Source organism: Lithobates pipiens, unplaced genomic scaffold, assembly GCF_037356315.1.
Source record: "Lithobates pipiens isolate NorthernLeopardFrog02 unplaced genomic scaffold, aLitPip1_a1.2 Scaffold_8, whole genome shotgun sequence".
Classification (NCBI taxonomy): domain Eukaryota; kingdom Metazoa; phylum Chordata; class Amphibia; order Anura; family Ranidae; genus Lithobates; species Lithobates pipiens.
Window position 1 is genome coordinate 434,843,042 of NW_027507903.1, and position 15,723 is coordinate 434,858,764.

A 15,723-nucleotide genomic window follows, 5' to 3' on the forward strand; every position below is an offset into this window, starting at 1 on the left:
CGTTTTACCTGACCGAGCGCTTCCATCTCAATTTATTCTGAGCAGGCGTGCCACTTTGTCCATCGGACTAGGCTACACACAAACGGAATTGACGCGATCGGATTATGTTGTCGGAAAATTTGAGATCCAGCTCTCAAACTTTGTGCGTCCGAAATTCAGACGGAAAAAGTCAGATGGAGTCCACATACGGTCGGATTTTCCAACAACATGATCTGATCGCACATTTTCCGTCAAATTCCGACCATGTGTACAAGGCATTCGATTCTCGGTTTTTGGCAATAACTTCTGTCCTGGGCATGGTTTTGCCTTTCTGCCCATATTTTTTCAAATTAGATTTTATATATATATATATATATATATATATATATTAGAGAGAGAGAGATGGGGAGAGAGATAAAGAGAGCGAGATAGAGATAGATATATATATCCACCTTTCCCCCTCCCTAATTTTATCCACCTCCCTTCTCCATTCTCCTAATGTTGGGCTTGTGGCCTGTTTCCAGTGTCTTGGTACTTTCCTCTTTGCCGCATTTAATAAGTATGGTATTACACTATTTTTATATGCTCTTATGGAATCCATAGTCCCATGGAACAAAAAATACCCTGGGGTCCTAATTCTATATGCTCCTTTGACATTCTCTTGATCCATGGGGCTATTTCCTTCCATAATATCTTGATCTTGGGGCATGTCCACCAAATATGAACAAATGTTCCCACTATCTTTACATCCTCTCCAGCAACAATTATTTACAGCTGGATTTATTTGTGCTAATCGTGCCGGGGTTCTATACCATCCAGTCAGGAATTTATATGACATTTACTAAATAGATGAGCTTACTTGAAGAACGTGTTGCTTCTATAAATTTTTTTGTTTGTGATGGCGTAAATCTGCAATTTAGTTCATTTTCCCATTCTTTGATAAAATAGGGTGTTGTACTTTTATCCTCGCTAAGCATTCGTTTATACATTTAGGATAGTAAATAATTGAGTCTTGATATCTTCAAACACATCTTCTCAAATGTAGTTAAGGTTTTCTGAGGCTTTATTTGGTGCTTTATCTTTTTAAAGAAAACTTTCATTTGATTTTATCTCCATCCTGCCATCCTCATGCCCCCTTGTAATGACTCCAGTTCCCCTTGAGGCAGAAGAGCACCCAAAGGGTCATACCTTGGACACATTGGGGGATATTTACTAAAGGAAAATCCACTTTGCACTGCAAGTGCACTTTTGAATCATTGCCATCTAATATGTTTTCCTTTTCTCTTGGGTAATTTGTCACGAAACCTAGATACTCAAATCCACCACAACAAGACACCCTACTACTTAGTGTACCATCTACCAGAGGGGTTAACCCGTGTGGGCATCCCTTGCCCTCCCCACTAGAGATGGACGAACTTCCGATGGGACGTTTTGCGAACGCAAACACGGCCGAAAGTTCACGAACCACAACGTTTTGCGGCGGGCCCCATTGACTTCAATGGCAGGCGAACTTTAAAAACCTACAGGTCATATTTCTAGCCACAAAATAATTACTAGCTGTGCACACATAGTCCCAACCCATGGCCACTGACATAACACATGTATGAAGTGAATCGACAACTACAAGCATTCTTTTTTTATATGTGAAATTTTGACAATTCAGGACTCAGGAGCGCATGAAGGCAATGGAGGAGAGAAAAGGTCAGGATAGGCTATGAAGAGGGTGCAGGAGATAATCACCAGCACCGTGATATAGAGCACTGACCCCAGCACCGTGATATAGAGCACTGACCCCAGCACCGTGATATAGAGCACTGACACCAGCACCGTGATAGAGAGCACTGACACCAGCACCGAGATATAGAGCACTGACACCAGAACCGAGATATAGAGCACTGACACCAGCACTGTGATATAGAGCACTGACACCACACCAGCACTGTGATAGAGAGCACTGACACCACACCAGCACCGTGATAGAGAGCACTGACACCACACCAGCACCGTGATAGAGAGCACTGACACCAGCACCATGATAGAGAGCACTGAGACCACACCAGCACCGTGATATAGAGCACTGACACCAGCACCGTGATATAGAGCACTGACACCAGCACTGAGATAGAGAGCACTGACACCAGCACCGTGATAGAGAGCACTGACGAAACACCAGCACCATGATAGAGAGCACTGACACCACACCAGCACCGTGATAGAGAGCACTGACACCAGCACCATGATAGAGAGCACTGACACAACACCAGCACCGTGATAAAGAGCACTGATACCACACCAGCACCATGATAGAGAGCACTGAGACCACACCAGCACCGTGATAGAGAGCACTGAGACCACACCAGCACCGTGATAGAGAGCACTGACAGCAGCAATGATACCAGCAACTCGCTGCGGGACCCAAAAATATGACACTGCTCAACCTCTTCAAACAGGAGGGTACGGGCATATAGTACGGTGTGCTTTTATTGTACAAGGAAATTAGCCAAATGTAGAAAAAAGGTCTGTGTGCTCGATTAAATAAATCGTTTATAGAGATATACATGGTCTACTGGTCACATGTGTTGAATGCCTCTGAGATCCATGTCTCATTCATTTTTAGAAATGTGAGGCAGTCAACACTGTCGTGAGCTAGGCGAGTGCGCTTATCGGCCACGTTCACCCCTGCTGCGCTGAACGTCCTTTCGGACAGGACACTGGATGAGGGGCAAGCCAACAGTTCCATTGCAAATTGGGCAAGCTCTGGCCAGAGGTCAAGCCTGCCCACCCAGTAGTCCAGGGGTTCATCACTCCTCAGAGCGTCCACATCGGCCGTTTTTATTTTTTTACAAAATTGTCATATTATCTGGTTATTTCTCACACACAGCATATGCATACAACAAATTACACCCCAAAATACATTCTGCTACTCTTACCGAGTATAGCGATACCACATGTGTGAGACTTTTACACAGCCTGGCCACATAGAGAGGCCGAACATTGAAGTAGAACCTTCAGGCGTTCTACGAGCAAAAATGACACATCTCATTTCACAACCACCTATTACACTTTTGAAGGCTCTGGAGCACCAGGACAATGGAATTGCCCACAAAATGACCCCATTTTGGAAATAAAACACCCCAACATATAATCTATGAGGCATAATGAGTCTTTTCAATGGTTCATTTTTTTCCCAGAAGTTTTTGGAAGATGTGGGGAAAAAAAAAGTTTTTTTTTTTTTTTTTTTTTACACAAAGTTGTCAATTTATAAGATATTTCTAACACATAGCATGTATATAGCACCCCAAAACACATTCTGCTACTCTTTCCGAGCATGGCAATACCACGTGTGGTAGACTTTTACACAGTCTGGCCACATAGAGAGGCCGAACATTGAAGTAGAACCTTCAGGCGAGCTAGGAGCATAAATTACACATCTAATTTCATTCCTACCTATCACATTTTGAAGGTCCTTGAGCACCAGGACAGTGGAATTACCCATAAAATTACCCCATTTTGGAAAGCAAACACCCCAAAGTATATTCTATGAGGCATGGGCTGCAAATAGGTACTCGGGTACTCTGATGGGCTGCAGATAGGTACTCGGGTACTCTGATGGGCTGGTGACAGGTACTCAGGTACTCATATGGACTGTTACAGGTACTCAGGTACTCATATGGACTGTGACAGGTACTCAGGTACTCATATGGACTGTGACAGGTACTCAGGTATTCATATGGACTGTGACAGGTACTCAGATGGACTGTGACAGGTATTCAGGTACTCATATGGACTGGGACAGGTACTTGGGTATTCTGATTGACCTGGACAGGTACTTGGGTACTCTGATGGACTGTGACAGGTACTTAGGTATTCTGATGGACCGTGACAGGTACTAGGGTACTCTGATGGACTGTGACAGGTACTCGGGTACTCTGATGGACTGTGACAAGTACTTGGGTACTCTGATGGACTGTGTCAGGTACTCGGGTACTCAGATGGACTGTGACAGGTACTCGGATACTCAGATGGTCTGTGACAGGTACTCGGGTACTCAGATGGTCTGTGACAGGTACTCGGGTACTCTGATGGGCTGTGACAGGTACACTGATGGCCTGGTGACTGGTATTCGGGTACTCTGAAGGGCAGTGATAGGTACTCAGGTACTCATATGGACTGTGACAGGTACTCGGGTACTCAGATGAACTGTGACAGGTACTCGGGTACTCTGATGGACTGTGACAGGTACTATGATGGGTGGTGACAGATCCTCTTTATTGGGGGGGCAATCAGTGTGATTAGTGTACACTGTAAGCGGTAACAAGATATTACCGCAACTCCTCCTCACACACGATCGGTGTGTGAGGAGGAGAACCTGGTAACATCTCGTTACCGCGGTTTGTTTACATTTAGTGATCGGCTGTGAAGCGATCACAGCCGATCACGTGGGTAAACAGCCAGCCAATGACTGTTTACCAGCGTCGGTGACGAGCAGTGTTCCTCGCGTTCACGTCATGCACAGTGGGGGTGGAGCCACCTGTGATCGGTCGTGACTTCATCACGGTCGATCACGTGCTAAACAGCCATACCCAATGACTGTTCACCCCCTATTACTGATAGATGGCACACATGTCCCGGGCCAGTCCAGAGACCATTAATCAAGATGGTAGTCAACAGTGTTAGTGCGTGCATGGCACAGCGTGTGGTGATAGAGTTTCTTGTAAATGAAGGAGTAAAACCCGTTGATATCTACCGAAGTCTTCAAGTACAGTGCGACTTGGAGACGCTCAGCCACAGTAAGACATTTGAATGGTGTAAAAGTTTAAAAAATTGCTGTATACATCCATCAGTGACGATCTCGGCTGTGTTGGTTCCCTGCCCACACCAGTCATTCCTGTGAACATTCAGTGCATGGAACGCCTAATCCTGGATAATCAACGGATAACCTGTTGTGAATTTGCACAAAAGGAATCTTTCTGATGACGAAAGTGAAGCAGGCTATCCTAGGATGGATCATGCATACTGACAAATAGAGATGAGCCTAACACCCCCCAGTTCGGTTCGCAGCAGAACATGCGAACAGGCAAAAAATTTATTCGAACACGTGAACACGGTTAAAGTCTATGGGACAAGAATATGAAAAATCAAAAGTGCTAATTTTAAGGGTTAATATGCAAATTATTTTCATAAAAAGTGTTTGGGGACCTGGGTCCTTCCCCAGGGGACATGTATCAATGCAAAAAAAAGTTTTAAAAATGGCAATTTTTTCGGGAGCAGTGATTTTAATAATGCTTTAAGTGAAAAAATAAAAGTTAAATACTCCTATAAATGTTGTACCTGGGGGGGGGGGTGTCTATAGTATGCCTGTAAAGGGGCAATTTTCCCTTGTTTAGAATAGTCCCTGCACAAAATGGCATTTCTAAAGGAAAAAAAGTAATTTAAAACTACTCGGGTCTCGGCAATACAGATAAAAGTAATTGAAAAAAAACGGCATGGGGGTCCTCCCAAAAATCCAAACCAGGCCCTTTGGCTATGGTATGAATATTAAGGGGAACCCCCGAACCAAATTGAAAGAAAAAATTGCATGGGGGTCCCCCCAAATTCCATACCAGGCCCTTCAGGTCTGGCATGGATATTAAGAGAACCCTGTGACAATTAAAAAAAAAATGGTGTAGGGGTCCCCCTCAAAATCCATACCAGACCTGAAGGGTCTGGTATGGATTTTAAGGTGAACCCCACGCCAAAATTTCTACAAAAAAATGACGTGGGGGTTCCCCCCAAAAATCCATACCAGACCCTTATCCGAGCACGCAACCTGGCAGGCAACAGGAAAAGAGGGGGGACGAGAGAATGCCCCCCAAACCGTACCAGGCCACATTTCCTCAATATGGGGAGGGTGCTTTGGGGTAGCCCCCCAAAGCACCTTGTCCCCATGTTGATGGTGACAAGGGCCTCATCCCCGCAACCCTTGCCCGGTGGTTGTGGGGGTCTGTGGGCGTGGGGGCTTATTGGAATCTGGAAGCCCCCTTTAACAAGAGGACCCCTAGATCTCGGCCACCCCTGTTTGAAATGGTAACGGGTACATTGTACCCCTACCATTTCACAAAAATAGTATCAAAATGTTAAAAAACCACAAGACACATCTTGGGACAAGTCATTTATTAAAAAATAAAAATGTCCCACGAAGTCCATTCATCTTCTCTTGTTCCGACAACGGAGTGGAAAAAATAAATATGGGAGGCATCCACCTTATGACACTTCAACGCGATGACAGTTATTATTATAACTGAGGGCAGGGCCAAAGGGTGACATACCCGGGTGACCCCGCCCCCTCTGACACATGAGGACTTCCCAATGGTTTCCTGAGGGGGTCAGAGGGGGGCGAGGCCACAGGTTTACGTACCTGAGTGACCTGAGTGAAGCACAGGGACTTCCCAATCCCAATGGCTTCCCCGTGGCTTGGGGGTCCCCTTGATAAAGGGGGCTACCAGCTTCCAATAAGCCCCCACCCACAGAACCCTACAACCACTGGGCAAGGGTTGTGGGGATGAGGCCCTTGTCCCCATTAACATGGGGACAAGGTGCTTTGGGGGGCTACCCAAAAGCACCCTCCCCATGTTGAGGGCATGTGGCCTAGTATGGTCCAGGAGGGGGGGGGCGCTCTCTTTCCCCCCTCTTTTCCTGCGGCCTGCCAGGTTGCGTGCTCGGATAAGGGTCAGGTATGGGGGACCCCCACGCCATTTTTTAAAATTGGCGCACGGTTCCCCTTAATATCCACACCAGACCCAAAGGACCCCATGACGTTTTTTCGATGACTTTTATCTGTATTGCCGAGACCTGACAATTCATTATAGCCGCAAGTAGTTTTAAATTACTTTTTTTCCTTTAGAAATGTCATTTTGTGCAGGGACTGTTCTAAACATGGGAAAAAAGTGCCACTTTACAGGCATACTATAGACACCCCCCAGGTACAAAATTTAACCACTTTCAGACCGGACCATTTTATTGGCTTAAGACCAGACCACGCTTTGCGATTCGGCACTGCATTGCTTTAACTGATAATTGCGCAGTCATGCGACGTGGCTCCCAAACAAAATTGACGTCCTTTTTTTCACACAAATAGAGCTTTCTTTTGGTGGTATTTGATCACCCCTGCATTTTTTATTTTTTGCGCTATAAGCAAAAAAAGGAACAATTTTGAAAAAACTAATTTTTTTTTTACTTTTTGCTATAATAAATATCCCCCAAAAACATATAAAAAATTTTTTTTTTCCTCAGTTTAGGCCGATACGTATTCTTCTACAAAAAAAAATCCCAATAAGTGATTATTGATTGGTTTTGCGCAATATTTATAGCGTTTACAAAATAGGGGATAGTTTTATTAATATTTTTTTTTTACTAGTAGCGGCGGCGATCAGTGATTTTTATTGCGACTGCGACATTATGGCAGACACATCAGACACTTTTGACACATTTTTGGGACCATTGTCATTGTTTTATACAACAATCAGTGCTATATCCGTGCTATACAAATGCACCGATTCCTGTGTAAATGACACTGGCAGTGAAGAGGTTAACCAGGGGGTGGCAGTGTAGGGGTTAAGTGACCAGACTCACGGGGGTCCCAACCGGCACGCACAAGATGGCACAGCGGCATTCTTAAAGGGACGTACCTGTACGCCCATATGCTTGTCTGTGCCATTCTGCCGACGTACATTGTCGTGCGCCGGTCGGGAAGTGGTTAAAGGAATATTTCATATTTGTTGTTTCACTGCTCCCGAAAAAAAAATCGATCGGGACCCGGTGTGCGTGCCCTGCGGCCGCAATATCCAACGGGCACCCGCAATTGCCCGGGAACACAGCAGGACTGTGGATTTGTGTATGTAAACACACAGATCCACGTCCTGTCAGTGGAGAGGAGACCGATAGTGTGTTCCCAGTACAGAGGAACACCAATTGGTCTCCTCTCCTTGTAAGTCCCCTCCCCCCACAGTTAGAATCACTCCCATAGAGAACATATTAACCCCTGCAGCGCCCCCTGGTATTAACCCCTTCCCTGCCTGTCACATTTACACAGCGATCAGTGCAATTTTATAGCACCGATCGCTGTGTAGATGTGAATGGTCCCAAAAATGTGTCAAAAGTGTCTGATGTGTCCGCCATAATGTCGCAGTCACGAAAAAGAAAAAAAACGCAGATCACCGCCATTACTAGTAAAAAAAAAAAAATGAAAAAATGCCATAAATCTATTCCCTATTTTGTAGATGCTATAACTTTTGCACAACCCAACCAATATACACTTATTGTGATTTTTTTTTACCAAAAATATGTAGGAGAATACGTATCGGCCTAAACTGAGGAAAAAATTATATATATTTTTTTTAAATGAGATATTTATTATAGCAAAAAGTAAAAAATATTGTGTTTTTTTTTCTAAATTGACGCAATTTTTTTGTTTATAGTGCAAAAAATAAAAACCGCAAAGGTGATCAAATACCACCAAAATAAAGCTCTATTTGTGGGGAAAAAAGGACGTCAATTTTGTTTGGGTGCAACGTCGCATGACCGCGCGACGTTGTCAGTTAGAGCGGCGCAGTGCCAAATCGCAAAGAGTGCTCTGGAAAGGAAGGGGGTAAAATCCTCCGGGGCTGAAGTGGTTAATAACATTTCCCACAAATATACTCCACCACTTTGACACTACACAAAGCTGTCACTCTGAATACTCATGTACAAAAGTCACTTTATACTGTCCAAAAGATATAACAAAGTTAACGATAAAATAATGCTCTGTCTACACCTAGTAATAAGTATTCTTCTCTGTCTTAGCATCATTATACAGAGGCCGATGCAGAAGCTGTCTCACAACTGACTGACCGAAAAGATGTTTTGCAAGAAGCACAGATGCTGACAAGAAAATGGCTTAAAAATGTCTATGGAGCAAGATTTAATGAGTGGGGGAGGCCTGCATTTAATATAGAGCTTTTGGTAAGTGTCAAACAAACCACTATAACTGGATGCTGGTCTGATTTGTCTAGTACATAACCTGACCGTGGAAAAAATGTTCTTAGTTTTCTTAGAATTAAATCATACAGGGTATATCTTGTGCATGTTTCATGCTTGCAATCCCTTTTTAAAAGGGACATACGGTGCTTTTAAGTGTGAGATGCATAAGAGCTGTATCCTATGCTATTTCAAAACCAAAGAAAACATTTCACAGTTGGGTTGTGCAGTGAAATCTTCATATTTTTGGTTCTTTAGGTAAATGCCTTTTTATACACATCAAAATACATCAAAACTGGAGCAGTTGTGCATAGCAATCATTTAGCTTCTATTTTCAATTTGTTCAGGTAAGCTAAAAATGAAAGATAGAAGCTGATTGGTTGAAATACAGAGCAGCTCTAGATTCTGACTGCTTCAGATTTGATTCCACTCGTAACCCTTTGAAACAGAGCAATTCCTGACTTGTGACTGTCTACACACTTCTGCCTTGTAGTATAATAGTCATATATCTGCAGTGAGAAATCTAAAACGGGGTATGCATGTAGCAAAATTTATATGGTTCAACAGGAACTGGATGTATTTTGGTATGTGTGTAGCCCTGTCTGTTCAACAGAAGCTGGTCTAACAACCGGCTTCTGTTGAACAGTAATACCGGAAAACCAGCATTCGGAAAGCAATTACAGCCAATGGCTGCAGCACTTATCTGTGTATTCTGATGGGAGAGAGTCCCTGCTGTCAGAATACAACAGCACAGTGAGAGAGAGCCCTGCATCCAAATCGTTTGTTTTGATGAAGGGATCTGTGAGTCTTTTTCATTCAATCTACTGGCAAAAAAAACAAAACTTCATGTGTATGTAGCAAGGTCTTTTACCTTTTTTGGTCTAATGAGAACCTTCAAGGCCAAAGATAGCAGACATCCTTCAATATGTGGTGGGTTGTGAGATGGTGAAAGTCATTGGGCGCCAGACAGTTCTTGGATGTAAAAAAAGGTTTTATTTCTTTTAGCAGCCCTTTTTTTTTTTTAGTTCAATATTTCTTTATTGATTTTCAATAAGGTAAACAAGATAAACACTTGAAACAGCATAGCAGATTTTCCGACTAGAGCAAACAGAGGCAAAGAATACGAACTAGGGTTAAGTCACGCAAAACCAGTCCACCATGCAGACTAACTAAAGGTGGTTCAATGGTGATCATTAGAATTGTAACATATTAATGCAATATCTCCAGTCGGAGGGAAAAGGGGTGTGGGAAAGAGAGCATCAGCTAAACATTATATTAGTTACACCAGAGGGGTTGGGTACACAGGAGAATAAATCGGGCGCATAGTAATAATGACAAAGAATTACAAGCAAGAAAGAAACTTATGCGGTTACAGTACATTTCGGATGGGTAAGCCATACATGCCAATCAGATAAAAACGTTTTCTTAGATTTTTGCGAGCTATTAGTCTTTCCATCTCGCATTGAAAGTTTAGATCAGAGATCGTGTGCTTGATAGATGGGGAATCAGTGGTTTTCCAAAGTTTTGTAATGTTTAATTTCGCTGCAAGAAGAAGGTGAATTATCACTACTCGTGTGTTTGGCGGAAATTTGTCAACACCAAGGTGTAGTAGGGCCAGGGAGGGGCTGGGGGATGTTGGGATCAGTGATAGAAAGGATTAGGGATGAGCTTTGTGTTCGAGTCGAACATACGTTCGACTCGAACATCGGCTGTTCGACCGTTCGGCGAATTCCGAACGTTATGGGCCGTTCGCGCCAAATTCGTGTGGCGCTCACGGCCCACAATGCACTGCGTCATCGCAGTGCATTGCTGGCTCATGATTGGCCAAGCATGCACTGTGACCCCGCATGTTTGGCCAATCACAGCGCCAGCAGTGAGGAGAGCCATGATTGGCCACAGGCAGGATGCCTGTGGCCAATCATAGCTCAGGCTGTGTAGTGCACGCCCCACACTATATAAGGCCGCCAGCGCGGCGGCCTTGTGTAGTGTGTTGGCGTCTGAAGCAGTGGGTGTTCTGTGTACCTTCAACACAGTACACACCGATCATTTTCGACCGATTTTCGATCTTGCTGTTGTGTAGTGGTTGTTGTCTGTGTGCCCTGACCGCAGTATACACCGCTATATTCACCTCACCTATATAGCTAGTGATCTATCTTTTATAATAGAGCTTGCAGTCAGTAGTGTTAGGAGCTTGTGCGTGCTGTCTGCGTGCTCTGTACCCAGTACACACCGCTATATCCATCTACATAGCTCTTATCTATTTGAGCCCACTTGCCATCTGCAGGAGTTATTGGAAGTTGTGTGTGCCTCCAGCACAGCACAGTATACATCTGTATATACCCCTTTATCTCTGGTGTTCTATAAAAAAGGCATCTGCAGGAGTTAGTGGTTTTTTTGTGCCTCCAGCACAATATACACCTGTATCTACCCTTTATTGCTGTTCTCTAATAGAGCTATCTGCAGGGCTTAGTGGGTGTTGTGTGACTCAATTACAGTATACCCCTTTATCTCTGGTGTTCTATAATAAAGGCATCTGCAGGAGTTAGTGGGTGTTGTGTGACTCCAGCACAATATACACCTGTATCTACCGTTTATTGCTGTTCTCTAATAGAGCCATCTGCAGGGCTTAGTGGGTGTTGTGTGACTCCATTACACTGCTGTTTTACCCAACTCCCTTCAGGCCATTACCATGTCTGGAAGGCCAGCAAGGAGAGGCAGACAGGCGCGAGCCGATAAAAGAGGGCAAGCAGGCTTGAGGCTAGAGACAACAGTGCTGGTCGTGGACGCGGTGCATTGTCATCAGCACGTGGCCATTGGACACGCTTGTCCTTCTTTTCGGCAGCTGGACATGTTGAACCGCAACATGCCAGTGACTTGGTAGAGTGGATGACCAAGCCCTCTTCATCCTCCTCATCCTCTCTCACCCAGTCTCAGGGTACTAGCAAAGCAGCTGCCAACGCATCGTCTTCCCTCCTCTCAATGTCATCATTAGTGACTCCTTCCATAGACCCACCACGTCCTCCTGAGGAGTCTCCTGAACTCTTTGAGCACAGTGTTGGGTACATGCTCCAGGAGGATGCCCAGTGTTTTGTGGGCTCTGATGATGACACTCAGCTAGAGGAAGGCAGTAGCGTGAGCGCAGAGAGAGGGGATGCTCAAGAAGGACAGCAATCTGGCAGTCATGTTCCACAAGCTGCAGCATATTGCCAGGTTTTCTACAGCGATGAAGAGGGAGGGGATGATGAGGGCACTGACTCCACGTGGGTGCCTGGAAGGAGAGAGGAGGAGGAGGAGGCACATGTCCAACGAGGCAGGATGCCCTCCGGGGGCCAGCTTAGGGGCAGCACACCGACTAAATCACACCGCAGAGCTCCGCCTGTGCAGGGCGCTGCCTCTGCGCGTTATTCTAAAAGTTCTTTGGTGTGGGCCTTTTTTGAGACGAGTGCATCAGATCGCACCGCTGCTATTTGCAACATATGTCTCAAGCGTATCTCGCGTGGCCAAAACATCACCTGCTTGGGCACCACATGCTTGACCAGACATATGTTGACCTGCCATGCAGCTCGTTGGCAAGCGTACCTCAAAGACCCACACCAAAGAACAAAGCGGACCTCTCCTTGCTCCTCATCAGCTGGCATCTCCAACCCCACTAGACCTTCAGTCCTCTCTGAAACCTGCTTTGAGAGGAATGAAGGTGTAGAATTAGGTGTGTCACAGCCAAGTGCTTCCAGAAACTCTGCTAGCGGTACACCCACGTCCGATTATAGCAGGCAAATGTCCCTGCCCCAGCTGCTGGACCGGCGAAAGAAGTTCACTCCCAGCCATCCACATGCCCAGCAGTTGAATGCTAGCTTGGCTAAATTGCTAGCACTTCAACTGCTGCCTTTTCAGTTGGTAGACTCAGCCCCCTTCCGTGAGTTTGTACAATGTGCGGTTCCTCAGTGGCAGGTCCCCAAGCGCCACTTTTTCTCATGGAAGGCGATTCCGGCTCTCTACCGGCATGTGGAAGGCAATGTCCTTGCCTCGCTGGACAGGGCGGTCAGCGGTAAGGTGCATATTATCGCTGACTCATGGTCCAGCAGGCATGGACAGGGACGTTACCTGTCTTTCACGGCCCATTGGGTCACTCTTCTGGCAGCTGGGAAGGATGCAGGACAAGGTGCAGTAGTGTTGGAGGTTGTTCCGCCACCACGCCTCCAAAATGCTACTATTGGTTGTGACACACCTCTCTCCTCCACCCCCTCCTCTTCTTCTTCCTCCATGGCCTCTTCCAGTGCTCTGTCCTCAGAACCAGCGGTGCTTCGTAGGCGTTCCAGGGGCTACGCAAGTACGCATGCAAAACGATGCCATGCCGTGCTTGCGCTGGTTTGTTTGGGGGACAGGAGCCACACTGCGGCGGATGTTTTGTCAGCTCTGCAGGGGCAGCCCGAGAGGTGGTTGACGCCACGCCAGCTTAAGCCAGGAATGGTGGTTTGTGACAATGGCACCAACCTCCTCTCCGCCCTCCGACAGGGACAACTGACCCATGTGCCCTGTGTAGCTCACGTCCTTAACCTGGTGGTGCAGCGGTTCTTGGGCAGGTACCCCGGCTTACAGGATGTCCTGAAGCAGGCCAGGAAAGTCTGTGTGCATTTCCGCTGATCATTTAATGCCTGTGCTCGGCTGGCTGAGCTCCAAAAGGAGTTGAACCTTCCCAAGAACCGCCTTATATGTGACATGCCCACCAGGTGGAACTCAACGTTGGCCATGCTGCAGCGGCTGCACATGCAGCAGAGGGCCATCAATGAGTACCTGTGCGACTATGGCACCAGGACAGGGTCAGGGGAGCTCGGTTTTTTCTCACCACGCCAGTGGGGCATGATCAGGGATGCATGCACTGTCCTGTCACCGTTTGAGGAGGCCACAAGGATGGTGAGCAGTGACAGTGCATGCATCAGTGACACTGTACCTCTTGTCCACCTCTTGGAGCATACGCTGCGTGGAATAATGGACAGGGCACTTGAGGCAGAACAGAGGCAGGAAGAGGAGGACTTCCTTGCCTCTCAAGGCCCCCTTTATCCTGACAGTGTTCCTGCTGTGCCACCCATCACACAGGAAGAGGATGAGGAGGAGGAAGAGGAGGATTGTGTCAGCATGGAGGTGGAGGCTGGCACTCAGCATCAGCAGCAGCAGCAGCAGTCTTGTAGGGATGATTTACAGTCCCAAGAAACACGTGGACTTGTACGTGGCTGGGAGGAGGTAGCTGCGGATCATGTTGTCCTTAGTGACCCAGAGGACTCCGGACCGAATGCCTCAGCTAACCTACGCTGCATGGCCTCCCTGATCCTGCAAAGCCTGCGGAAGGATCCTCGTATTCTTCGGATCAAGGAGAGGGACCATTACTGGCTGGCCACTCTCCTTGATCCACGGTACAAGGGTAAGGTTGCCGACCTTATCTTGCCATCGCAGAGGGAGCAGAGGATGAGACATCTCCGGGAGGCCTTGCAGAAAGGTCTGTGCAACGCGTTCCCAGAGACTGGGAGGTTACAAACTCCTGGTCCTGGACAACGTGTTGCTGAGGCATCGGTCAGAAGGAGCGGTGGAGAAGGTGGCCGTCTGACTGATGCTTTCAGACAATTTTTTAGTCCGCAGCCCCAAGGTATGATCGGTTCCAGCACCCATCGCCAGCGTCTGATTTACATGGTGCAGGAATACCTAGGGGCAAGGTCAGACTTGGACACCTTTCCCACCGAAAATCCTCTGGCTTACTGGGTCTTGAGGATGGATCACTGGCCAGAGCTTGCACAGTATGCAATTGAGCTACTGGCCTGTCCTGCATCCAGCGTTCTTTCGGAACGCACCTTCAGTGCTGCTGGTGGCTTTGTTACCGATCACAGGGTGCGCCTGTCCACCGAATCAGTTGATTGACTGACCTTCATCAAGATGAATCAGTCTTGGATCACCCACAGCTACCAAGCACCTGAAGCTGATGTAACAGAATAATTTTTTTTTTAAATATCACATCCCTTCAAGACTGCCTATGCTGATGCTGAGTGACTGTCCTGTTATGTTGATTGTCTATCCTCTTCCTCCTCCGCTGATATGTTGGAAGAACATGTCTGGTTCTGGGTGATGCCTAAGGCCCAATTTTTCTGCCCCTGTTTAACAGGGGCGTTTAATTACAATTTTTGATGCAATGCTTTGCAGCAGGGCTAATTCCTGCAATAAAACTAGAGTATATGGCAGAGGTTGCAGTGTGGTGGCACCAGCACCAGTGCCTAAGGCCCAATTTTTCTGCCCCTGTTTAACAAGGGCGTTTAAGTACAATTTTTGATGCAATGCTTTGCAGCAGGGCTAATTCCTGCAATAAAACTAGAGTATATGGCAGAGGTTGCAGTGTGGTGGCACCAGCACCAGTGCCTAAGGCCCAATTTTTCTGCCCCTGTTTAACAGGGGCGTTTAAGTACAATTTTTGATGCAATGCTTTGCAGCAGGGCTAATTCCTGCAATAAAACTAGAGTATATGGGAGAGGTTGCAGTGTCGTGGCACCAGCACCAGTGCCTAAGGCCACATTTTTCTGCCCCTGTTTAACAGGGACATGTAATTACAATTCTTGATATAATATTTCACAGGAGGGCCCCTTCCTGTGCCCACCCAGAGTAATGGTGAGGACTTATAGTGTTGTGGCACCAGCACCACAACCACCAAAGGTCAATTTTTCTACCACTGTTCAACAATGGCATGTAATTATAATTCTTGATGTAATCGTT

General features: G+C 46.3%; 1 protein-coding gene across 6 annotated transcripts in view; it reads left to right on the top strand.

The window, feature by feature from the left end:
• LOC143964536 (E3 ubiquitin-protein ligase RNF213-like) overlaps positions 1 to 15,723 on the top strand; it is a 955,032-nt gene that overhangs the window by 288,579 nt on the left and 650,730 nt on the right. For all 6 annotated transcript variants that reach the window (XM_077474321.1, XM_077474324.1, XM_077474323.1 and 3 more), the window contains exon 15: positions 8,800 to 8,958. In XM_077474321.1, the coding sequence (XP_077330447.1) occupies positions 8,800 to 8,958 (159 nt within the window). The remainder of the gene's footprint in view (positions 1 to 8,799; positions 8,959 to 15,723) is intronic.